Source organism: Schistocerca serialis, chromosome 1, assembly GCF_023864345.2.
Source record: "Schistocerca serialis cubense isolate TAMUIC-IGC-003099 chromosome 1, iqSchSeri2.2, whole genome shotgun sequence".
Classification (NCBI taxonomy): Eukaryota; Metazoa; Arthropoda; class Insecta; order Orthoptera; family Acrididae; genus Schistocerca; species Schistocerca serialis.
The window spans coordinates 115,972,853-116,000,819 of record NC_064638.1 but is presented as its reverse complement, the minus strand read 5'-3'; the positions used below and the strand labels follow the sequence as shown (position 1 = coordinate 116,000,819).

Sequence of the window (27,967 nt, the reverse complement as noted above, 5' to 3'; positions counted from 1 at the left end):
TAAACCAAGACCAGGCAGAACTCATGTATTGAAGCCCAGGGCCTGCCGAGCATCACAGGGTGTGGTTGTAAAAATAGCAAGAACTCAGCGGAAGGAATCACTCACGAGTTCCAAAGTGCTACATGCAGTCCAGCTAGCGCAATGAGTGTGCATGGGGAGTTAAAAAGAATGGGTTACAACAATCGAACTGTCCTCAAAAGCCAACATTTCTGTAGTAACTTATAAGCGACGCTAGAGGTGATGTAAAGAGCGACGTACTGGGCAGTTGACGACCGGAAACGAGTGACTTTGAGTGATAAAGCCAATGGAAGGATTTGGGTTTGGCAGAAGCCTGGAGGACGTTACCTAGCGCTAAAAGTGAAGTATAGAGGAGGTGGTGGATGTTTTGTGATTAGGGTGCGCTCACATATTGTTACTAAAACGCTAAATATAGAAGTATATGAAAACATTTTACAGCATTATGTATTGACATTATGTATTGATTACAGTAGAGTAACAATTCAGAGACAGTGATTGTTTCAGAATGACCATTCTCTCTGGCATAACACAGCATCTGCTAGGGAATGGTTTCTGGACAATAATATTCCTGAAATGGACTGATCTGGCAAGAATCAAGGCGTGAACCGAAATGAACACCTTTGGGTTTGGTTAGAACGTTCAGCGGCCAACATCAATACCTCATTTGGTTTCGGTGCTTGAGAAGTTCCCTCCACAGGAATTCAGACACCTCATTGTCCCCAGCAGAGTTCAGACCGTAAGAGAGGCAAAGGGTGGACACACTCTAATTAATGTCCACTAATAAGTGTCTGAACATCTTTGGTCAGATAGAGAATATAAATTACAGCAAAACGTACATCGTTTCCCATGACCATCTGTCGCCTGTGCATCGTCCCCATGATGTGGTTGCCACGAAATATGAGAACTGCTTCGGCTTCGGGGTATGGGCAGAGATTATTGGTGACCCTCTCACGAATTTGGTCGTCCTTCCAAGACGCTTCATTGTCGAGGTACATCCGCACTTCCTGATGGTCAGGGTACGCTTCCTGCCTAGCTGGTAACAACATTCAGTTGCTGTCATGTGGTCTTCCACGTTACGGTGCGCAGCACCATGAGGTCTTGCTGGCCATGGGTCAGATGGGGTGGTCCAATAGCATGAAATTCCCGGCCTCAACCCTTGGGATTTATACCTGTCGAGCACCTGAAAACCATCGTTATATGTGGAATGCATGCGAGTTGTGAAGAGACTGGGATAGCACATTTGTGCTGTCCACAATATCATTCTGATATTGGATGGCACATTTGGAAAAATGTGACAGTCCATGTTGTTGGCTGTGCAAGAAAACCTAGAGGCTGCACAGGCGGGAAGACAGCGCGTTGTCCTCCGGAATGAGGTATACAGTGCCTTGTGTGACATTAACAGAAGGGCCTCAACGCTATGTTCTTCAGCCCTTATTTGACCATGCAAAGTATCCTCTTTGGCCCAAAAATAACAGAATAAAATCTGTAAGCGCTACCAAAGATATTCAAAAACTTTGGGATAAAACTGTATTCTGTAGAATTATTTTTTATAAGTAATTGCAGAGTAAATACAAAATAAATGAGTTAAAAGCGGAGAAAGGAAACGCCGCTAACTTAACCAGTCGTTCTGGGCGAAATTGCTGGCTACATCTTTTCCTATCTTTCTGATTACGTTTATTGCAGTTTCCTTAAATCATTTCATATATACATAGGGGATGACGCTTCAAGACTATTCATTTCTTCATTATCTACCAAGTGACATGAGGCATAAAAGGTAATTACTTTAGGGGCAAGTAACAAATATAGTGAAATAGCTATTACCTTAGCTCATCAGGGTCTCCTATAACCTTTTCTTACATAGCACGGCACAGCATTTTCATCAAGGTGGAAGCTGTATGAGCAAAAGGCTCGTCAGTTGCTGTTTACTTTCCCCCAAAATAATCAGCAAGTAGAACCTCTTTGTATTCCAGAAAATCCTGACCATCTCCTTTCTAGAAATTGAAATCGATGATCCCTTTATGGTGAATGGACCTCGAGCTTCTGCTGGTTTGGTTACTGTTTCGTTTCTCACGTGAAGTGGTGGTCCAATGTCTGATTCACAGTTTCCACATTGCTTTTTGTCAGCGTTCAGTAAATGAGACGGCTATGCTGCACGAGGATTTCTCGTAGTTCATTAGCAGTGTAAATGGCGGCGCCATACTTTTTTTTAATGTACGGGGGGCTTCAGCTTTCTAGTACACTTTTAATTACCAATCCACCTAAGGCCGCACTTTTGGGATGTGCTTCATTTATAGTGAACCCATTTTGAAGTTAAGCCTCCGACTTTTTAATTGCTGAAAGAGGTATGACTCTTTGTACAACTTCACCAACATTGGAAGCATTTTTATTGACGATCAGCCGCCCAACAGATGGCATTTTATGACACCACATTATTATATTTCATGAATTTGAAGACAACATAATTATACCACTGTAAATAACGCACAGAAAATTTACACAGATAAGGATGTCACATTACTGCTCAACATGTACAAACATAAGGAAAACTGGATAACGTACATCAATGATATTTGTGCTGTGTCCAGCAATGTATAAATACACCAGAGCAAAATTAGCCATACCCAGGAAAGATCATCAGAATACCGCTTTACACCAGCTGTAGCCTCAGTAATGGTTTAGTGTATCAGCCACATACTGATAATCAGCTCTCATAGAGCTAATAAACTACTGAGATGTTGAATGGTAAGCTTCATCGGATGTTCCATATAATTCCAGACATTTGCTGTGTGAGTGTGTGGGTGCTATTCTGCCATTCTTCGCAATGGATTAATCTGAGATGTACCCTTTACCCTGTGGCTCCTGCAAGATGCAATTTCCACCCCTACACTACTACAGAAGTCAGACAAACGCTCCTAACGTTCTAAAGAGAAATGCCTGAAAAACTTCCTGCAATAAATATCTTCTGGACTCGTCCACTCTAAGGAAATGGCACAAAAATTCACAAAATTTCTTACGTAACTAGTGGGATACTTGGGTACTGGAGTAGTGCTAGTTAGTGTAAGAAAAACATGAAACTAACGAAAATTATTATTTATTTTGCAAAAATTCTGAGAAATCACAATGGCACTTTTAGTTATGAACTGAACAAATTATTTCTGGGTTCTTTTCGGAATGTAAAGTTACTTCTTAAGGACAGGATTCGCTAATGAAATTTCTATACAAAGTTTAAGATTGTTATTGACTTGGCAGAATGGCTGAGAGCCACGCCTACTCAACTTGAATAATTATCCATTAGAATGTTGCTAGGTACGGTCGAGGCTGTCGCGTGTGAAATGCTGTGAAGTGTACTGTTGTGGAGGAAATATGGGGCACGCAAGAGCTGTAGTGCACAATACCGTAAGCTGCGATGACTGCTGTCTGCGCCGCTCGCTGCTGACAAATAAGATAATTCTCGTTCTATGTGGACTGACCTTTGCCAATCAAACTCTCCCTATGCCTTGATGAAGTCAAGGACTCCTATTCGCCCCTGGTCTAACTATTGGCGTGGTACACCAGTCAGATAACCAGTCCACCGCGATGCCACTCAGAAATTCGCTCGCAGGCGTTTAACTATAACTCTGTCTCTTCACACCGCACAATAAGTGTGGCGGCCAACACAGTGAACAACGCTTAATCGCAAGGACTCTCGACAGAGGTGCTCTCCCAGTGAAGTACTGAGGAGAGACTTGTTCCTCTCTCGTTACGTGTTCTCGCTCCAAGAGCGACAACGGAACGGCCCCTCTCCACGCCAGACGTGAAGGGGTATATCTTTACACCTCTTCCATTACTCCTTCAGCTCAAGGCGTCAGGAATATCGTCTGACAATCAGTATTGCTCTTCTAAAACGGGAGAATGACGTTTCGTTTAAGGCGACCAATCCGGAAATCTGTAGCATCGGCGTTTGGCGTTTGCTGTCTCTGTGTGAAAACCTCTGAAACTGGGTGCCATGTTTGTAAAGAATGCGTAGGCTGGGCTCTCCCACTCAATGTAGCGGAATTTGCTTTTAAGCCGAACATGGGGTCATTCTCCCTTTCACTCGGGCAAATGCTGCCTGCTCCACGGGCGGTCGCTGGCCGACGTAGTTGACTCGTCCTCTGAAGGGACTGGCCTCCTGGCATGCGGTCTGCCTCTCCTGAACTAAAAGCTCCTGTGACCGTCGTGTCTGGAATGTATGTGTGTATGCCAGCCTCGAGTATTTCAATCTCGGTGCGCATTTGTGATTTACTAGTTAGTTGCATATCGTTTACATGAATTCATGAGTTTGGGTTCGAATGAAGCGTCTTGATATGCGGAATATGATTGTGAGGGCGGCATATGTAAGCAATGAAGGTCAGGAGACCATGACGTGTGGGACTAAGATCAGGTTATTAGGTAGCCAGTCGAACGAAAAACTCCCAGAAAAATCACTGAACCACCTCCAACATGAATTACACCCACCACAGAACGTGGGGTAAAGGTCTCATTGAGTCATCAAAGCACCAAACGTCATGCATAATTTTTTCAAGACCCAGGAAGCTGTGCATTCTATGAGCATAGGATGCCGAGTAATTCACAGTGTTATGGTAAAACGCCCGAGGCTGTCAGTGCTACAGAGCTGGCTTATATTATGATTCAAAAGCCCAAATAACTTCTCCATGGCGTTGATCGAAGGCGGTAGAGCGGTGGACGCAGCTGGGAATTGCTGCCTCATTCAGCTCAGCGGCGTCTAATTTCCTGCCAGAGTTCAGAAACTGCACCTTCAAAGGAGCAACGTCATGCCAATTGCTGACCAGGATTTCCACAGGCGTTATCAGCCCCGCTGGGGTGCTGACAGAGTGGCATGCTGCTTTATAGGGTCACTCTCGAAGACATCGTAATTACTCGTCTAGGTTAGCGGCCAACAGCTCCACGTAGGACGATGTTAGCCAGGCAGCTGTATGCCCTGCTTCTCGTGGACAGTCAGTGTGTGGAAGGCAGCTAGCAGGTCACCCTCAATTGATCCGCCAGTGGGATATTGGTCGAAGGCGTTTAGGTCTTCACATCAGTGGCAACAAAGGCTTTCTAGAGAAGTGGAGTGCATCAGGCGAGCTGGTATCTTGCAGCTGAAGTCACCAGAAGAATACTTGGGAGCACATGAAACAGTCTCGATGTGGACTCCTTACAAATCACTGCAAGTGACGACTGACTGCTTACAGTACAGAACAGAGTCGAATGGCCTGTGTGCTTCAGAAGTCCCAGTATTTATCTTGGTTGGCTTGTGCTGATGACATCAAGGAGTGGCAATGAGCGAATTTGGCCTCGTTTTCTAAGATTGTTAGTTCTTGCGCCATACTGCGGTGTCCCACTTGTGGCTTTTTGCCTTTCAGCTTGGCAATTTGTGCCATATCAGCAGGCTGCATATGATTTACGTGCTGTTGCGCCACTTTACAGTGCTGGCAGAATGATGTTATGATGAGGTCGTTCTGCTGTGACTGCACTCTGTATTCTCTGCTCGAATGTGGTGTGGTAATGCCTCAATTGTGTGCCACGGTAACTGCTGCATTGGCTGTTCTTTCTGGTTACATTCTGGTTTTGATACTGTGCTCGGGCCTGCATTGGATCGGTTCTGTGCTTAAAAAGCTTCAAAGAATTCAGGTTCCCATACGATTACTTGCTGTGTTGCAGCAATTTTGATTGAGGTAAAATAGCGACTCATGGCACCACAGTACAAGATCCCAGTCAACTTCTGTCCAGATTCTATATTGTTTGGCCCACTCAAGACATCTTTCTTTATACAGGGTGTCCCAGCTATCTTGTCCACCCAAAATATCTCTGGAACAATAACAGCTATTGGAAACGACTTTCACAGGTATCAGTGTAGGGCTGGGGCCCCTGAATGTACATATTTGGAAATATTCTAAAACGAAAACATATGTGTTTTTTAACGCAAACTTATGTTTTTTTAAATGGACCTCCTATATTTTTTCTTCAGCAATCCATAGCATGACAAAGCACATACACAATGGCGTTGATTGCATCGCAATATTCCCATTATATCCCGATATATTGAGACGCGAAGTTGACGCTTGAAACACCCGACATGCGCTGCTAGCGCACGTCCTGAGGCTCAGGCGTGAACTCCATGCTGCCCGTAATCGCGATGTGACTGACATGCGTAATCACACTTCCATACTTATCAAGAGGTCCGAAACGAATAATACGGTCTGCTGCGCGATTACGGGCAGGATGGGGTTCACGCCTGAGCCTCAGGACATGCGCTAGCAGCGCATGTCGGGTGTTTCAAGCGTCAACTTCGCGTCTTAATATCTCGGGATGTAATGGGAATATTGCGATGCAACCAACGCCATTGTGTATGTGCTTTGACATGCTACGGATTGCTGAAGAAAAAATATAGGAGGTCCATTTAAAAAAACATAAGTTTGCGTTAAAAAACACATATGCTTTCCTTTTAGAATGTTTCCAAATACGTGCATTCATGGACCCCAGCCCTACATTGATACCGATAAAAGTCGTTTTCCAATAGCTGTTATTGTTCCAGAGATATTTTGGGTGGACAATATAGTTGGGACACCCTGTATACCACTGTAAAAAATGGAATTGCACGATACACCCGCCAATCTATGCAGTTTCTTTCGCTCTGTTGGTTCGGAAACTGACTGAGACGAACTTATATTCACTGATACTGGGAATACCTGTCAGGTTTAAAACTAGACTACTGGCCATTAAAATTCCTTCACCAAGAAGAAATGCAGATGATAAACGGGTATTCATTGGGCAAATATATTATATTAGAACTGACATGTGATTACAATTTCACGCAATTTGGGTGCATAGATCGTGAGAAATCAGTATCAAGAACAACCACCTCTGGCCGTAATAACGGCCTTGATACACCTGGACATTAAGTCAAACAGAGCTTGGATTGCGTGTACAGGTACAGCTGCCATGCAGCTCCAACACGATACCACAAATGTAACGTCCACTGTTCAAAGTGCCGTCAATGCGAACAAGGGGTGACCGAGACGTGTAACCAACGGCACCCCATACCATCACGCCGGGTGATACGCCAGTATGGCGATGACGAATACACTCTACCAATGTGCGTTCACCGCGAAGTTTGCCAAAGACGGATGCGACCATCATGATGCTGTAAACAGAACCTGGATTCATCCGAGAAAATGACGTTTTGCCATTCGTGCACCCAGGTTCGTCGTTGAGTACACCATCGCAGGCGCTCCTGCCTGTGATGCAGCGTCAAGGGTAACCACAGCCACGGTCTCCGAGCTGATAGTCCATGCTGCTGCAAACGTCGTCGAACTGTTCGTGCAGATGGTGGTTGTCTTGCAAACGTCCCCTTCTGTTGACTGAGGGATCGAGACGGGGCTGCACGATCCGTTACAGCCATGCGGATGAGATGCCTGACATCTCGACTGCTAGTGATACGAGGCCGTTGGGATCCAGCACGGCGTTCCGTATTACCCTCCTGAACCCACCGGTTCCATATTCTGCTAAAAGTCATTGGATGTCGACCAATGCGAGCAACGTCGCGATACGATAAATCGCAATCGCGATCGGCTACAATCCGACCTTTATCAAAGTCGGAAACGAGATGGTACGCATTTCTCCTCCTTACACGAGGCATCACAACAACGTTTCACCAGGCAACGCCGGTCAACTGCTGTTTGTGTATGAGAAATCGGTTGGAAACTTTCCTCGTGTCAGCACGTTATAGGTGTCGCTACCGGCGCCAACCTTCTGTGAATGCCCTGAAAAGCTAATCGTTTCCATATCACAGCACCTTATTCCTGTCGGTTCTTAGCAGAACCATCGATCTACACTTACATAAAAAAGAAGTTGCAAAAACTCTATGAGAAGACTCTCACATCGACCCACCATCTAATTCACTAGCTAGGTACACAATACCCCGACGCTTCAGATAAGAGACCAATCTTCACAATAACAAGACAATTTAGGGAATAACAGTTATAGACAAACAGTGATACATACGAATATCATTTGATAAACCACAAAAGCTATTTCTCAAAATGTCATTCAGCCATGCTAGATGTCTGTCGGGCATACAATTACAGATAGACAGCAGCCTTAGATCTGTTTATCGCTCATAAAATACACTGCTTAATTTGGTGATTCTTTCCTGATGCCTTCAAAAAATGGTCCAAATGGCTCTACGCACTATGGGACTTAACATCTGAGGTCATCAGTCCCCTAGACTTAAACCTATCTAACCTAAGGACGTGACACACATCCATGCCCGAGGCAGGATTCGAACCTGCGACTGTAGCAGAAGCGCGGTTCCGGACTGAAGCGCCTAGAACCGCTGGGCCACAGCGGCCGGCCTTGATGTCTTCTTTCATCTTACCATCAGCTCCGATGACAGAACACAAGCACTTAAATTTACGAACCATATCTAGTGGCTTCTTTCGATGGCGGTGTCTTGTCTTTCGTTTTGCTTATAATGGTGGATTTTTGCTTCTGGTAACTGCAATCCTTCCATAACTTCTTCACCCAGACTCTGTAATTGTGCCGGAGAGTTTCTTCGCTGTAGGCTACAATGACAAGACTGCCTGCAGCCGGCCGATGTGGCCGAGCGGTTCTAGGCGCCTCGGTCTGGAACCTTAACGACCGCTACGGTCGCAGGTTCGACTGCTGCCTCGGGCATGGATGTGTGTGATATCCTTAGGTTAGTTAGGTTTAAGTAGTTCTAAGTTCTAGGGGACTGATGACCTCAGATGTTAAGTCCCATAGTGCTCAGAGCCATTTGAACTGCTTGCAACATCCAAGCTGGTCTATTGAACGGTTTTCATCTAATGATTTTCTGTTCATATTTAATTCCCATACTTTGCGCAAGGTTCGCAATTGCTCTACATAAAAGATGACTAACTCTATTTTCATGTAGGAACCCCAGGAATTCAACTCTACCAGCTCTGTCAAATGTCTACTCCAAGTCAAAAAGTATAGCATTCGAGGTCTTATTTTTTGCTCAACCTTTGTAAAAATTTGCTTCGTCTTGGATAATTATCAAATGATATCGTGAGTCGAAAACTAGTGATACCAATATCTATCGGTCAAGCGGTATTTTAAAAGTAGCAGGAAAAATGAGTACGTTACTATAGTAATGGTATAGCAAATACCGTTGTATGGTTGTACACGTCTAACAGTTACTAAACGAGATTTCAGAAATATAGGAATTGCACAGATGAGATTACTGAGTGTGGTATCAGGATAGAATTAAATATGTTTAACGTGAACAAAGGAATAGTACAGCACGATAACAAACTGAAAGAGCGTGTAATAACAAAGCATGAAAACAGTACAAAAGATATTTCTGAAGAACATTTTAGGTTAAGCTTTACCGTGACTGTTATTGGCATTAAATGAAACAACGAGTTTACTGTTACCAGTCACCGTTTTATTTATTTCCACTACGCGTTTCAAAGGTTTAAACCTCCATCATCGGGTGGATTTACATTAGTTAGTATGACATTTGTGTGTGTGTTGTGTTACGATTTTTTGGAGGTTTGTTTACAAATGTGACATCGTACATGTGATGTGTTACGACAGCGAAAGGAACCTGTGACCACTGGAGGCAGTGCCACAAGTTCCTCCTAAAAATCGTAACACAACGCACACACAAATGCCAAACTAACTAATGTAAATCCACCCGATGATGGAGGTTTAAACCTTTGAAACGCGTCATGGAAATAAATAAAACGGTGACTGGTAAAAGTAAACCTGTTGTTTCATTTAATATTTCTGAAGTATAATACAATAGAAGAAATAAGGGCGATGGGTTGGTGAAAAAAAAAACATGGAAAGAGCTAAATAGCTGAGGAAAGAAGAGACAAGAGGTGGTTTAACCCTTATTGATGTCGCCGACGAGGAAGACGACTTTTTGAGTAGATATTATAAGTGTAAAGATGAGATCTTGGGTGCTTCTGACTGGAAGAGTAAGGGTGCCTTTCATCTGATTTGTCTATTGTCTACTTTATCAAGCTATTTTCCCAGATCTTAGAGCATATCTGATGACGTACAGAGAGCAGTGAAACTCCTTCATAGTGCTGCACTCACAATGACCACTTTCATTTAAAAAATAAAAAATATACTTGCAGTAAGTAGTGAGGAGTTGTGCCCGACTCAGTTTATTGTTCGAGAAATAGGAAATGTATTTGTGTTGCAGCGCTGAGTAATCGATCGAGATGAACCGTGAGGTGTTCATCGACGACCACCTGATCCCGCTGCGGATCTTCTACCAGCGGCATCACACAGACCCGGACAACGGGCTAAGCGACGAGCGTGCCGCGGTGCTGCTCTCCATGTACGGGCCCAACAAGCTCAAGAGGCCGCCGCAGGAGAACAAGTAAGTCGCGAGTACGTAGGGCAGCACGGTGGTGATCAGCTGAAGAAGAGAAACAGAAATGAGCGTTTGGCGTCATTGGCTGGGAGGCCCCTTACGGGGCAGGTCCGGCCGTCTTGGTGCAGGTCTTATTACATTCGACGCCACATTGGGCGACCTGCGCGTCGGATGGGGACGAAATGATGATGAAGACAACACAACACTTAGTCCCTGTGTGGAGAAAATCCCGGATCCAGCCGGGAATCGAACCCGGCCCGTAGGACGGCACACCATCACGCTGACCACTTTTTTTTCGGTATTGTTCGCTGCGTTTGGTCTGCGGGACGTTCAGGTTTATCGTTGATTCCTTTACTCAGTTTTTTTTATTACAGAGGACGAGCAGCCCTCTGATCGAATACGCTGAGCTACTGTGCCGGCGTCCACTCAGCTGTCGGGGCGGATAGCTGAGGAAGAGGGAGATGGTAAACAAGTTAACTAGGCACTCGACAAAACAGCGAGGCACCCTTACAGTACTTCAACTCCATATACAGGGTGAAGTGAAATTCGAGCTCTCGGACTTCGCAGCGCGATTCCTCACATGCCCGCGACATTCGTACGGCGAATACATCCGGCAGGAAAAGGACGTTAAAGAGTGGCAATCCGGCAACACTGTAACCACATGTATGGTAACTACCTCCACTAGCGTTTATTGCTATTGTTGTACAATTGGTACAGTGGACAGGGTTGTGCGTTAGCATGCAGGAGGTCGATAGTTCGACCCTGGATTGTGGCACAGTTTCTTTATTTACTAATTTCATTCTGACATTGCATACTGTAATATACACCGTTTCTTAGGTCACATGTATCCTAAATTTACAACATTTTGTAACGCTGAACATAACAAATACGTGGTTAGACAAATAAGAAACAGACTGTTGAAACAAATGACCTATCATAGGACAGAAAAACTAAAAAAACAATATCAGTTTCGAGATGGGAAAGTTGATAGCATACTACAAAAGCACAACATCTACTTGACATTTATACACATGTAACATGAGGATCCAGATGTCACACGTTAGCAACCAGTGACAATGATAATATCCATATTAATGACTGCATGACCTTCACAACACAATACGTTGCTCTCAGAACCACAGATGGTCAAAGCGACCTCCCTGCATGTCCAAACATTGCGCAACCCTCCGGATCATACAGCTCTGGACCCTTCGCAGTAAAGCTGCATCCACTGTAACAAGAGCAGCATGAACACGCTCTACCAATTCTCCGATATTCGTCGGCGGAATAGAGTATATATGCTCCTTCAGGAGTCCCAACAGGAAGAAATGGATTTAAATCAGATGAAAGTAGTGGCAATACAACTGGACCACCAGTAGAGAACTGTGAAAGCGGAACTAACAAAAACGTATTTTTACGTTTCGTAACTACAAAAAGTAATATTCTTACCGAGACATGTCAGAGAAAATTTACTACAGATGTTATTTGTTGTGACTTGGCAAGACAGCCAAGTCACTATGCGAGGATGCCGAAAGGCACGCGTTAAGCTCACGCAGACGGGCGTGAGGTCTGGAACAGTTAAGGGAATTTATAGTAGCAAATAAAGTACGTAGTTGATGTAATACTTAACTTTAATCAATAATTGGAGAACATCGCTCTTGTTGATACATTAATAACAATCTCAATATAAACTGGTAATGGCGCCTTGCTAGGTCGTAGCAATTGACGTAGCTGAAGGCTATGCTAACTATCGTCTCGGCAAATGAGAGCGTAGTTTGTCAGTGTACCATTCCGAGCAACGTCGGCTGTACAACTGGGGTGAGTGCTAGGACGTCTCTCTAGACCTCCCGTGTGGTGGCGCTCGGTCTGCAATCACTGACAGTGGCGACACGCGGGTCCGACGTATACTAATGGACCGCGGCCGATTTAAAGGCTACCACCTAGCAAGTGTGGTGTCTGGCGGTGACACCACATTATTGTTGTGACTTGGCAAGACAGCCAAGCCACTATGAGGTAGCCGAAAGGCACGCGTTCAAGCTCACGCAGGCTGGCGTGAGGTCTGGAACAGTTAAACGAGTTGAGTCTATTAAAAAAAGTACGTAGCTTCTGGAATACTTAACTTTAATCCATAATTGGTAAACATCGGTCTGACGGTACATGCATCACAAGATAAATGGCAAATGATAATGGCGCCTTGCTAGGTCGTAGCAAATGACGTAGCTGAAGGCTATGCTAACTATCGTCTCGGCAAATGAGAGCGTAATTTGTCAGTGAACCATCGCTAGCAAAGTCGGCTGTACAACTGGGGCGAGTGCTAGGAAGTCTCTCCAGACCTGCCGTTTGGCGGCGCTCGGTCTGCAATCACTGATAGTGGCGACACGCGGGTCCGACGTATACTAACGGACCGCGACCGATTTAAAGGCTACCACCTAGCAAGTGTGGTGTCTGGCGGTGACACCACAGTTATTATGGTCGTCTTTTCCAGCTAGACGTCTCTGGACAATGGTAATAAGCCGAAACGCGTCTGACGTGTAAAGTATTTAAAGAAATACGAGGGTTGGAACTTTAATAGTGGCAACTATTTATTTACAACTCGTACAAAATAGATACGTGTTTCAAAGTTTTACTGACCTTCAAAGTAGTCACCAGGATTGTGTATAACTCGTTGCCAGCGATGTGGAAGTCGTAGGATACTCTTAGCAGTGCCAGTTGTGTTGACATTTCTAGCGGTGCGGTCTATTGCCCAACGAATTTGTAACAGTTCTGAAGCGAATGCCGTGACGTGTTTCCGTCAGTTTAGAAATCGAGTTGAACTCACGAATGCTTAAGTCAGGGGAGTGCAGTAGGTGGTATAGCACTTAGCAGCCCAATCATTCAAACAAATCAGTAACAGCTTGCATTGTAGGTGCTTGAGCACCTGCAAAATAATGGTCAGGTCATGCAGAAAGTGTCATCACTTCTGTCTCTACGCTGTTCATTTTTGGAACACAACCTACCACCAGCTTAGAGACAGAAATGATGACACTTTCTGCAGGTCCTGACCATCATTTTGCAGGACAATGATCAAGCACGCACAGTGCATGTTTAAACAGACACGACGGAATTGCCGGTCGGAGTGGCCGGGCGGTTCTAAGCGCTACAGTCTGGAACCGCCCGAACGCTACGGTCGCAGGTTCGAATCATGCCTCGGGCATGGATGTGTGTGATGTCCTTAGGTTAGTTAGGTTTAAGTAGTTCTAAGTTCTAGGGGACTGATGACCTCAGAAGTTAAGTCCCATAGTGCTCAGAGCCATTTGAAGCCATACGACGACATTATTGTACATTATTGGGGCGATAAGGTAAATTTCCAGGCTGCACACTCAACTAAAAGACATTAATATGAATTTCATGTTTTAAATCTGCCACAACGTTCTTAACACGCACAAATCTATGCATGGGCACGTTCCTGGGCAGACAATTTTTGGCGCGGTTTAACGACAATTACTGCATATATCTCTCTCCCCAACCAATACAAATATTACTCCAGTGTGTGGGGCCTGTACCATACAGGACTAACAGGGGTTATTGAACAAACATGGAGAAGGGCAGAACGAATGGTCACAGGTTTATTTGACCTGTGGGAGAGTCACGGATATGCTGAAGGGACTGAACTACTGAACTAGCAAACGTTTGGAATATAGGCACAACTATGTTGTGAAAACCTACTTGGAACGTTTCTAGAACCAACTTTAAGTGATGAATCTAGGAAGATACTACAATGTCCTACGTATCGCTTACATATGGATGACAGTAATTACAGCACTCACAGAGGCATCACTCTTCCTGCGATCTGTAGTGGATGGGGCGGGAGAAAGACCTAGTGATCGGTACAATGCCACGAATTTCACAGTGGTTTGCAGAATATAGATGCAGATGTGGATTTAAAAAGTGCCTTAGGAATATGTTGTGGGGGCAACGGCCTTGCCGCAGTGGATACACCGGTTCCCGTCAGATCACCGAAATTAAGCGCTGTCGGGAGTGGCGGGCACTTGGATGGGTGACCAACCGGGCCGTGATGCGCTGTTGCAATTTTTCGGAGTGCACTCAGCCTCGTGATGCCAACTGAGGAGCTACTCGACCGAATAGTAGCGGCTCCGGTCAATGAAAACCATCATAACGACCGGGAGATCGGTGTGCTGACCACACGCCCCTTCTATCCGCATCCTCAGGTGAGGATGACACGGCTGCCGGATGGTTCCGATGGGCCACTTGTGTCCTGAAGACAGAGTTTTTTTTAGGAATGTGTTGTAATTGTGTATACTCAAAAATGGTTCAAATGGCTCTGAGCACTATGGGACTTAACATCTATGGTCATCAGTCCCCTAGAACTTAGAACTACTTAAACCTAACTAACCTAAGGACATCACACAACACCCAGCCATCACGAGGCAGAGAAAATCCCTGACTCCGCCGGGAATCGAACCCGGGAACCCGGGCGTGGGAAGCGAGAACGCTACCGCACGACCACGAGATGCGGGCTGTGTATACTCATTCAGTTGTTCACGAACATGTGGAACGGAAATCGACTACTCAATAAGGGCACATTGTTCAATGAATTCATTGTGGTAGTGATGGTGATGACGACTAAATCGTGCTAATGATGGTTTAGATGAATGTGAATATGAGAACTTTACACTTAACAACAATGTTCAGAATTCTCGAAAAATCATTTCAATATTCGTTGTAGGCATAAATTTGTTGTCGTTAGATGTAATAGCTTTTGTGTCGTCCATTCATGAAGGATTGGTGCAAAATATACATTATCATTAAAGGTTTCTGTGTAGCATTACTGCAGAAAGTACTTTAATGGAGTATCACGACACATTATGTAGAATAAACATCTGTTTGGCAATAACATTCGATCTTTGGCAAAAACACTTGACAGTCGGCAACAGAAACCAAAACATTGCATTGAAACAAGCGTTCAGTTCATAGTGCTGTGGAATGTGAGAAAAAACCGCAAATTGGCATTCATAAGAAGAAGAACAACATCAAAAAAGCAACAGGAGCGTAATATGTAAGAAATTGTCCACGCAACCTGTAAGTACAGTTCAACTCATTACTACTTAATAGGAAATACCAACCACCAGAAATGTTTATAACCTATAGGCACAGTGACGAAAATGTAAATTAAGTAGCTAACTTACTCACATATTGCAGGCCACTCATGATGCCTTGCAGAAAATAAAGGCGAAACTCGTATAGCACTAAAATTGTGTTTTATTCAGTTGCTGTCAGACGAACCATAAGTAAAATTATCAGTATACCTTAATATTACACGCAATTGAGGAAGACAGGACTACAAAAGTTGAAGATGTCAATACAGATATGTCAAGCATTCCCTGTCAACATGTACAACAGGTTCAAGAAAATACATCTGAGACTCCATAAGACGATACAGCACATAAAATTCAACAAAACATGCAAAAAGAACGATTTAATTCCTTGTTACATTAATGTAAAGGTTAAAAACGGTTCTACAGTGGCACAAAAGTCGAAATCATTTGCAGAACGATATTGGTTACTACACGAAATTAAGATGCTCTATTCGAAAAAACAGCACCTAAACATGACGCTCAATGAGACTCATCTAGAATTGGCAATAAACGTAGGAAACGCCACAGTTTTCATGGCACTAGCAGAAAAACTGAACACAACACAAACACAGCAATGAAATATTTACAAAACAAACATAAACAGAAGATAATGAAACTAAAAGTAAAAAAGACGCAAAAATACATTTACATTTTAAATGTGAAACCACATGAACACCAACACACATTCGATCCACGTTTAGTTAACGTAACAGAGACAGAACTACATGAAAATGAAAAAATGCTCTTGGGAAAAGGTTTGAAACACTGCACGAATTGCAAAGTGAACAATCAATACATAGAAAATCTCATAGTAGAAACTGAACACATCCTTACACGTGAAGAACAACAAAATAATTGTGAAATAAACATAGGACAGACAAGATAACTAGTAAAAGAAGAAATAAAAGGCATAATGAAACAAACACAGCAGACACACAATAAGAACAACCAAACAGAAGCAGCCACTTTGAAAAGGTTAAAACAAAAGTTAACAAACAATAACATATTAATAACAAGAGCAGACAAGGGAAATGTAACATTACTCATGGATAAAGAGCAATACATCACAAAAACCAAGGAATATATAAACACCACTGCCATACAAAAACTGAAGTCAGATCCAACTACACGATTACAGGCAAACGTGAAACGAACACTGAAAACCGTTGAACACACACTCACAGACAAACAGAAATACTACATAACACAGAAAAACCCACAAGCTCCAACACTCCGCAGTCAACCGAAAGTACATAAAGACGGAATGTCAATGAGAGCTGTTATCAACTTCCAGAAAGCCCGAACATACCACATAGCCAAACACCTCCAAAAGTTAGTTACAAAACACTATAAAGTAGAAAACAACAGAACAATGATAAACACAGGAAATCTAATAGAAAACATACAGAATATACAGGTACCACACACAGCATCACTGATTTCATTCGACATACAAAATATGTATACCTCCATCACTATCACAGAAACAATAGAAATCATAGAAGAAAATCTCTCATCCCACAGCAACCTCACCACAGACGCAATAAAAGAAATAACAGATATGCTCAGACTGACAACTGAAGAAAACTACTTTCAGTTTGAGAAAGAATATTATGTACAAAGTGATGGACTGCCCATGGGATCCTCAATATCAGGAACACTATCAAACATTTTCATCAGTCACCTAGAAAATCAGGTATTTGAAAAGATAATCTCTAATGAAAGTTTCAAAATCATATATTGGTACAGATACGTGGATGACATTATTTGTCTGGTAGACGAGCCAAGTGAAAAAATAGATGAACTCCATTTGGAAATAAACAAAGCTCATCAGAACGTAAAATTAACACTTGAAAAAGAAAAAGATAATCAAATAAATTTTCTTGACGTTACAATAAAAAATGAAAATGGCAAACATACATTTAACATCTTTAGAAAACACACAGCCACAGACATAATAATACATTCCCCATCCAACCACCCCCACAGCCAGAAACTTGCAGCACTAAGACAAATGTTACATAGATTAAACAGAATCCCCCTCAGCAAGAAAAACTATGTACAAGAGATGAGTACAATCATACAAATAGCTAGTAACAACGAGTATGACACACATGTGGTACACAGGCTCAATCAAAAATAAAAACACAAATACAAAACAAACACAACATTTTCAGAATACAATAGAACTCACAAGCTGAAAACTTACAAACACACTCAACAAACACACACCATGACAACACCACACAGAAAAGGACCAGATGGTACACCATGACCTACACACATAAACTAACATACAGAGTTGCAAACATCCTGAAGACACAGGGATTCAAAATAGCATATAAGCCTGGGCAAACCCTCCAATCGCACCTAAGCCAGCCAGCTACCAAGAAGGACAAATTCCAACAATCTGGAATATATAAACTTAAATGTCAAAGCTATGATGCAGTATACATAGGCATGACATGCAGGAATTTTGAAACACGATACAAAGAACATATCAGATGTTGGAAGTATGAAACAAAGCATTCCACATTTGCAGAGCATTTAAAACACTATAACCATCATCCTACAAACATGGAATAAGAAATGAAAATAATGAGAATAAGCAACCATGACAAACATCTTATACAAATGCAAGAAAACTTCCACATCCAGAAAGCCATAGCAGAAAACAAACATGTGATAAATGAACAAACACACCTCAGCACAGGCTCCCTACTACACTTAATAAAGGAAATGATAACATAAAACAAAAAAACTCTTCCCCACACCATCTGGACACACACACACACACACACACACACACACACACACACACACACACACACACACACAAACAGCCCACAAAAAACGCCATAACACACACACAGCTAAAAAAATTATATCACACCAAAACACACACACACACACAAACGCACACACAAATGAATACACGAACAGATCACAGAAATTGTCCACGCAACCTGTAAGTACAGTTCAACTCATTACTACTTAATAGGAAATACCAACCACCAGAAATGTTTATAGCCTATAGGCACAGTGACGAAAATGTAAATTAAATAGCTAACATATTTACATATTCTAGGCCACTGATGATGCCTTGCAGAAAATAAAGGCGAAACGCGTATGGCACTAAAATTGTGTTTTATTCAGTTGCTGTCAGACGGTCCATAAGTAAAAATTATCAATATACCGTAAAATCTGCATGTCTATTGACTTACTAAACTCAATCCTTTTGTTGCAGTTCACCTCATATTTAGAACGGCATCCATGTAAAAGGTAACTAGTTCATGGTTTGCTACATTTGCTGCCTTTTTCAGAGAATGTACATTGTGATGAGCAGTCACACATTCCATAGTAAAAGAAATTCGTGCTCCTTCCTAGCCTACAGCTGTGTATTCGAATTTCATCTGTCCGAAACGTTGCACGAAAGACACTGCGAACACAAGCGAGAAAACTTCCATTAAAGCACTAAATCAGAAGGACTGATAGGCGTAAACTAGTAAAGCTGCAGGTGCTATTCTGGGAAATGTTTTTGGGACACAAACGTCCTTAACATTGTGATTATCACACACGAGGCCACGGATGCCTGAATCGGTGCGACTGCACCGAATGAGTTTCAAACTAAGGAGAAGGAAGTGTAATGCTATTCAGTATCGACATTGTTGGAAACGGGGTAACAGTTAACCTAATTAAAGTTTGGAAACAGTCGTTTGTGGCTTTGCATAACGAACAAATCAGCTTCCATCGGAAGTGATGCGGTGTAAGCACGAAATACCTAAACCTGAATAACACGACGGGGCTTTGATGAGTACGAGTTTCTTGTCTCCCACGCGCCGTGTTTGGGGTGTAGTAATCGAAAAGGATAGCTAAATTCCTATATGCTTCGGCCACAGTACACATTTGAGGTGAATTAAGTTGGGATGACGTTATAAGAATATTTTCAGCTGTAAAAGAACCGTTACGAACGCTGATAATGCGGGCATTCTCAGACTGTTTACTGTTACAACCAGAAGAAAATCACAGCCAGACTTTTGAGGGACTCTTACTGCTGGATTATATTGGTGACGTCATAACAAGAAAACAGTGTAATTTCTTAAGGGTTGCAGTTGAACCATTTGCGTGAGAGAATGAAACTACTTCTGCGGTCTTTCGGGTTCATCAAGCGATTTTGGTGACAAATTTAGATGTACGGCCGTATAACAGTTTCTTAAATAAATAAAAAAGTTTACAAAGTTGCACTCGTACCTGGACGAAAATAAATCTGATGCTTTTATAAAGCTGTGGTAAACAATGCCAATCATTTTGGGAAACCTTGAACTACTACCTAAAATAATTTTCTTTGAGGCTTGTCATTGGTAGTTAATCGTTAAATAATAATAATAATAGTTATTATAATTACCCGTCAACAAAGTGACGGTATTAACAAACTCTCTTTGGGAAAAAACGTGTTCGGAGGAGGGTGATTATGTTGAGGAATAAATATGTAGATAAAGATGTAGACTGTTAATAATTTTTGTTTTATTTGGTAAGCTTTGAAAGTATTTGCATAAAATATTACGAGGCATTACTTTTCAGCATGCCCTCGTACAAGATCCCATACTGCAGTTCACACCAGAAATACCTGGACCAATACAGAGATCCTTGGCTGGTCTGCCAGATGCCCTAATAAAGTATACTTTTTTTATTTCGGAATGGAACCAGTGCCTCAAGATGTAGTACCTTCTATTTCCGTGAGTGGGTACGAGTAAAAATTCATACATTTTAGGCTATTGCGTTTCTATTCTCTGGTTTGTAGGATTTCTAGGAATGTGATGGAGTCTTTCACTGTTATCGACCATACTCCATACAGCCTCGACTTGGCCCCATAAGATTTTCATCTGTTTTCAAAACTTGAATAACACGTTCGAGGACTTCACTTTGATAGTGATTAACTGGTGCAGCAGAGGACAGATTGTGGCTCACTGAAGAAAGCGAGACATTCTACAGTGACGGTATCAGCAAACTAGTGTCTTATTAGGAACAACTGTGATCGTCGCGAGTGTAACTATGTTGAGAAATAAATATGTAGATGTGCAGAACTATAGACCTATATCTCTAACGTCAATCAGTTGTAGAATTTTGGAACACGTATTATGTTCGAGTATAATGACTTTTCTGGCGACTAGAAATCTACTCTGTAGGAATCAGCACGGGTTTCGAAAAAGACGGTCGTGTGAAACCCAGCTCGCGCTATTCGTCCACCAGACTCAGAGGGCCATAGACACGGGTTCACAGGTAGATGCCGTGTTTCTTGACCTCCGCAAGGCGTTCGATACAGTTCCCCACAGTCATTTAATGAAAAAAGTAAAAGCATATGGACTATCAGACCAACTGTGTGATTGGATTGAAGGTTCCTAGATAACAGAACGCAGCAAGTCATTCTCAATGGAGAGAAGTCTTCCGAAGTAAGAGTGACTTCAGGTGTGCCGCAGGGGAGTGTCGTGGGACCGCTGCTGTTCACAATATATATAAATGACCTTGTGGATAACATCGGAAGTTCACTGAGGCTTTTTACGGATGATGCTGCAGTATATCGAGAGGTTGTAAGAATGTAAAATTGTACTGAAATGCAGGAGGATCTACAACGAACTAACGCATGGTGCAGGGAACGGCAATTGAATCTCAATGTAGACAAGTGTACTGTGCTACGAATACATAGAAAGAAAGATCCTTTATCATTTAGCTACAATATAGCAGGTCAGCAACTGGAAGCAGTTAATTCCATAAATTATCTGGGAGTAGGCAATAGGATTGATTTAAAATGGAATGACAATATAAAATTAATCGTCGGTAAAGCAGAGGCCAGACTGAGATTCATTGGAAGAATCGTAAGGAAATGCAATCCGAAAACAAAGGAAGTTGGTTACAGCACACTTGTTCGCCCACTGCTTGAATACTGCTCACCGATGTGGGATCCGTACCACATAGGGTTGATAGAAGAGATAGAGAAGATCCAACGGAGAGCAGCGCGCTTCGTTACAGGATCATTTAGTAATCGCGAAAGTGTTACGGAGATGATAGATAAACTCCAGTGGAAGACTCTGCAAGAGAGACATACTAGCTCTGTACGGGCTTTTGTTGAAGTTTCGAGAACATACTTTCACCGAGGAGTCAAGCAGTATATTGCTCCCTCCTACGTATATATTGTGAAGAGACCATGAGGATAAAATCAGAGAGATTAGAGCCCACACAGAGGCATACCGACAATCTTTCTTTCCACGAACAATACGAGACTGGAATAGAAGGGAGAACCGATAGAGGTATTTAAAGTCCCCTCCACCACACACCGTCAGGTGGCTTGCGGAGTACGGATGTAGATGTAGATGTAGATGTAGAAGTATGTCAATAAAGTTTGTTTTATTTAAAAAGCTTTAAGAATATTCACATAAAAAATTCGGAGGCATTACTTTTCAACACGCCCTCGTATATACCGTATGTTAAGAGTCTTTCACTTACAATGTCGCAGTCCGGAACCACGCGGCTGCTACGGTCACAGGTTCGAATCCTGCCTCGGGCATGGATGTATGTGATGTCCTTAGATTAGTTAGGTTTAAGTAGTTCTAAGGGACCGCTGGCCTCATATGGTAAGTCCCATAGTGCTTAAAGCCATTTGAACCATTTTTGAACTTACAATGTCGCAAATCACAAATTTTATCCTCCTTTCTGCGTGCAGAATTTTAGGCGTAGACCTGGTACAGAGCGAACAAGTAAAAATATATTTGAAAACAAATAGATCATTTAACGCAAACATTATTATTAAATCCCGTTTCAGTGTAAACAACTGAACCTTTTTCACTTTTTTTAAGAAAAAAGAATTGTTCATAATTCTGGTATAAAATGTGGAGAAACTGAATTACAAAAATAATGAGACCGTCCTGGTTTTGAAAATACAGAAATAGCACAATATAAATTGAGGAAGCTTACACTTAGATACAGCGAAGCGAGTTAGAAGTTACATTTGTGGCGAGCAAGAATGAAAGTATAAGCGAGGCAAAAATGAGGAAACTAGACTATTCTGCATATTTTTGTTCATTGTTAAGTCACAGTTTTCTTTGAAACTATAAAAAAACAAGGTTTTCAGAATACAGAGTTGTGTCATAAGAATTAAATCTGATGTTAGTGCCAGAAGGTCTTAAGAAGTTTATAAACGCTGTACAAACTCATTAATGTGCTTCATTGTTGCCAGAATTTCTCATATATTAATAAACAGTTAAAAGAACATTTATAATGTCAAGGCTGAAGACAATATCTACAAAAAATTCTCCGAAAAGAGTGAAACAGGCAGGTCCAGATGTAATGAAGACCTGTCTGGCAAAGATAATGGAATTTAAGAGTAAATCAAAAAACTTGGTTGAGCAACCATTGATACTCCTGTTCCTCAGTTAGACTTTATCTTCACATGGATTGTAAACTGTAATCAGTTGTAAGATAATTCTTATTGGCTGGGTTATACACTGTCGTAAATTTAACTCGTTCTGTTCTATTAAGCGAATATGTTAAACGAAATGCTCATTGTTGATTATGAACAGAGCGACGCGGAGGAGTGTTTAGCACACTAGACTCACATTTGTTAGGACGTCAATTAAAATTCTAGTTCGACCACCTCGATGTAGATTTTTCGTGATTTTCCTGACCCGTTCCAGACAAACTACAGGATAGTTCCTTTGAAAGGGCGTGCACGATTCCTTTCCTCATTTTACGTTAATTCGGAGCTTGTGATCCGCCCCTAATTACGGGCCGTTAGACCCTAATGTCACTTCCAGCCTTCGCTGACTTATTTGCACATATCAGACGCTCCTCTCAGTGGCGGCTAAGTAATTTAACTAATTGTTGTGGTGCGGGAAGGTAGGAAATTGGGGCAAGTTGGTCACGTTTTGCACGCTTTACAGGTTCGTCAGATTCCTGAAGAACTTCTTCGGCGGGTTCGCGGTGATGCTGTGGGTGGGCTCGCTGCTGTGCTTCATCACGTTCAGCATCCAGAGCATCGAGGCGGACTACGACCACCTGTACCTGGGCGTGGTGCTGGTCACCGTGGTGATCATCACGGGGCTGTTCACGCACTACCAGCAGAGCAAGAGCGGCAAGGTGCTGGAGGCGTTCCAGAGCATGCTGCCCGAGCAGGCCACCGTCATCCGCGACGGCCGCAAGCTGGTCGTGTCCGCCGAGGACATCGTGCTGGGCGACGTGGTCGACCTCAGAGCGGGCGACAAGGTGCCGGCCGACATGCGCATCATCGAGTGCCAGGGCCTCAAGGTCACCCGTCTCGTTTTACTTACCTATTTACTAGTTGTTCCCGGCCACGCGTTACTCTGGCTCCCTCTAGTGAAATGGAAGAGAAAGAAAAACGAAAGCACACGTATGAACATTGGATATAGGCCCTAACCTCCTGCCCCCCTCCTACCCCTTGTCACTGTCCGTCTCCTCCTCCACCTCTCTTTGTCCATCTTCTCCTGCTGCCCCTCTCTGCTCATCACCTCTTAACCCCTCTCTCCGTCCATCAACTCCTAACCCCTCTCACCCCATCTCCCCCTCTCTTTGCCCATCTCCCCACCTTCCCCTCTCTGCTCATCACTTCCTAAGGCCGGTATTACACTATCAAATTTCTTTGTCAAAGATTTGATCAAAGATGTGATCAAATATTCCGTCAAATATATTTGACAAAGATCTTTGACGTAGCGCTAGAAGGGATATTACACTGTCATCAAATTTTTCGTCAAAGTTCAAGATGGCTGACAACAACTTGTTATTAACTGCAGCAGTTGTACGTACCCCAATTGCATTGTGTGCACATGCGGGAAAGAAGTGGGGGAAAGAATGGAACCATACATACGAGGTTGACAGTCTTAAAAGTCCTGCGATTACAACATGATAATAAATTCAGTTGGGAGGAGCACATCCCAGAACTGCAGAAACGCCTTAACAAATCTGTTTGCAATTCGAGTGTTAGCAGACATAGGTAACATAAAAATGAAAAAGCTTGCATACTTTCATTCCATAATGTCATATGGTATAATATTTTGGGGTAAATCTTCAAGTCAAACAAATGTTTTCAGAGTCCCGAAGCGTGTAATACGTATTATTTGTGGAGTAAATTCACGGACGTCCTGTAGAAACCTCTTCAAAGAACTGGGTATACTAACTACTGCCTCTCAGTATATTTACTCCTTAATGAAATTTGTCGTAAATAATATATCTCTTTTTCCAACAAACAACTCAATTCATACATACAGGGTGTTTCAAAAATGACCGGTATATTTGAAACAGCAATAAAAACTAAACGAGCAGCGATAGAAATACACCGTTTGTTGCAATATGCTTGGGACAACAGTACATTCTCAGGCAGACAAACTTTCGAAATTACAGTAGTTACAATTTTCAACAACAGATGGCGCTGCGGTCTGGGAAACTCTATAGTACGATATTTTCCACATATCCACCATGCGTAGCAATAATATGGCGTAGTCTCTGAATGAAATTACCCGAAACCTTTGACAACGTGTCTGGCGGAATGGCTTCACATGCAGATGAGATGTACTGCTTCAGCTGTTCAATTGTTTCTGGATTCTGGCGGTACACCTGGTCTTTCAAGTGTCCCCACAGAAAGAAGTCACAGGGGTTCATGTCTGCCGAATAGGGAGGCCAATCCACGCCGCCTCCTGTATGTTTCGGATAGCCCAAAGCAATCACACGATCATCGAAATATTCATTCAGGAAATTAAAGACGTCGGCCGTGCGATGTGGCAGGGCACCATCTTGCATAAACCACGAGGTGTTCGCAGTGTCGTCTAAGGCAATTTGTACCGCCACAAATTCACGAAGAATGTCCAGATAGCGTGATGCAGTAATCGTTTCGGATCTGAAAAATGGGCCAATGATTCCTTTGGAAGAAATGGCGGCCCAGACCAGTAGTTTTTGAGGATGCAGGGTCGATGGGACTGCAACATGGGGCTTTTCGGTTCCCCATATGCGCCAGTTCTGTTTATTGACAAAGCCGTCCAGGTAAAAATAAGCTTCGTCAGTAAACCAAATGCTGCCCACATGCATATCGCCGTCATCAATCCTGTGCACTATATCGTTAGCGAATGTCTCTCGTGCAGCAATGGTAGCGGCGCTGAGGGCTTACCGCGTTTGAATTTTGTATGGATAGAGGTGTAAACTCTGGCGCATGAGACGATACGTGGACGTTGGCGTCATTTGGACCGCAGCTGCAACACGGCGAACGGAAACCCGAGGCCGCTGTTGGATCACCTGCTGCACTAGCTGCGCGTTGCCCTCTGTTGTTGCCGTACGCGGTCGCCCTACCTTTCCAGCACGTTCATCCGTCACGTTCCCAGTCCGTTGAAATTTTTCAAACAGATCCTTTATTGTGTCGCTTTTCGGTCCTTTGGTTACATTAAACCTGCATTGAAAACTTCGTCTTGTTGCAACAACACTGTGTTCTAGGCGGTGGAATTCCAAGACCAGAAAAATCCTCTGTTCTAAGGAATAAACCATGTTGTCAACAGCACACTTGCACGTTGTGAACAGCACACGCTTACAGCAGAAAGACGACGTACAGAATGGCGCACCCACAGACTGCATTGTCTTCTATATCTTTCACATCACTTGCAGCGCCATCTGTTGTTGAAAATTGTAACTACTGTAATTTCGAAAGTTTGTCCGCCTGAAAATGTACTGTTGTCCCAAGCATATTGCAACAAACGGTGTATTTCTATCGCTGCTCGTTTAGTTTTTATTGCCGTTTCAAATATACCGGTCATTTTTGAAACACCCTGTACAATACCAGGAACAAAAATGATCTATACAAGGACTTAAAAGCACTTACTTTAGTTCAAAAAGGGGTCCACTACTCAGGAACACTCAGCTTCAATAATTTGCCAGCAAACATAAAAAATTTAGTTACAAATAAAGATCAGTTTAAAAGGAGCCTGAAAGACTTACTAGTGGCCAACTCTTACTCCACTGACGAATTTTTTAATAGAAACAAATGATGTATTGTATTTCTCATACTACTGGTATTGTTATTTCAGCTTAAAAAAATTGACATGTTCCACATCCACGAGGATCTCCTCAGCACGGATCTATGGAAGGAAAAACTAATCTAATCTGGGTGAAGCCGTGGGTTTTACGACGACATGATAAAAGCATTCAACAAAACTTGTTACGTGAGCTTACAGTGGAAGACGTCAAGTGGTACATCAATTACTTAAGAATGGATGAGCAAACATTCCTGTATGTGCTCAGTGAAGTGCATCCTCATATCACAAAGCACAATATTCACTTAAGAACTGCTACATCTTCAGAAGACAGGCTCACTATAACACTCCGATTCCTTGCTACAGGAGAGGGTTATGCTATGTTATGTTAGGTTAGGTTACGTTAGGTTAGGTCAGGTCAGGTCAGGTCTCGTCCCCAATATTCTTATTTTATTTTTGTATTCAGGGTGCCTCACGTTGCAAAGCGCCTGATCAGCATCATACATCTCTATTAATTTTGTAGTTGTCGGCACACACCAATTGTATTTACCGGCAATGTTTATAAAAACAATACAGACGACAGAACGCTGCAGCCATGTGGTAGCATGTCACATTGCAGTTAACAGAAGACAAGCGATTTCTTTGATCAAATCTACAGCGAGGCCCTAGATTTGATCAAATATTGGACGACATTTGACAAAGTTCCTATTACACCATCAACCTCCTAACCTCTGTCCATCAATTCCTAACCCCTCTCACTTCACCTCCTCCTGCCCCTCTCTTTGTCCATCTCCTCCTCCTTCCCCTCTCTGCTCATCAACTCCAAAGTCTGGTGCTATGATCGTTTGGTAGAGGTCTTTCAGCAGGAAGTGTGGGCCCACCGCCATTACTAGACAAGCTCAAATGTCTGGAGATCCCCTTCACACGTGACATATGGCAAACGGCCTCACTTAACTATAAATGCCTCCTTCAAGAGATACGCTCCAACATCCGTGGCAATCTCCTGCGTGCATTAGACATGACACAATGGGTGGATTTTGTTAACGCTCAGCTGGCTTACGGCTATCCCATCTGGCACGTATTTTACCGATGCCAAAGGCAACAGAGCACAGACACTGCAGGAGGTGTTTGGCTACCTTCTAAGCGAGGGACTTATAATCAGAGTTCGTTGTGACATGTTAACTCTTCCTCTTCGTGATGGAGGCCTCAGTCTTGTCAATGTCCATACAACAGCGGAGCAGCTGTCTTTTGTGTAAGTACAATGGTTAAATCGTGGACCCTCCAGCGAACTGATTTACCGGAAGGCTGATTGATGAACTGGCCCGTGCCTCCCGAGTGGCACCCGTTGCAGTAGCACATATTTCTAAGTCCCCCTCACATGTCAGGACCTTTTCCATCGAATA

The 27,967-nt window shown here is 42.9% G+C and overlaps 1 protein-coding gene across 1 annotated transcript in view; it reads left to right on the top strand.

The window, feature by feature from the left end:
- Nucleotides 1–10,253: 10,253 nt before the first annotated feature.
- The window catches only part of LOC126445064 (sodium/potassium-transporting ATPase subunit alpha-2-like), a 161,707-nt gene continuing 143,993 nt past the window's right edge, over nt 10,254–27,967 (top strand). Inside the window, exons 1-2 of the mRNA XM_050090974.1 lie at nt 10,254–10,414; nt 23,478–23,841. Of these exons, the coding sequence (XP_049946931.1) occupies nt 10,254–10,414; nt 23,478–23,841 (525 nt within the window). The remainder of the gene's footprint in view (nt 10,415–23,477; nt 23,842–27,967) is intronic.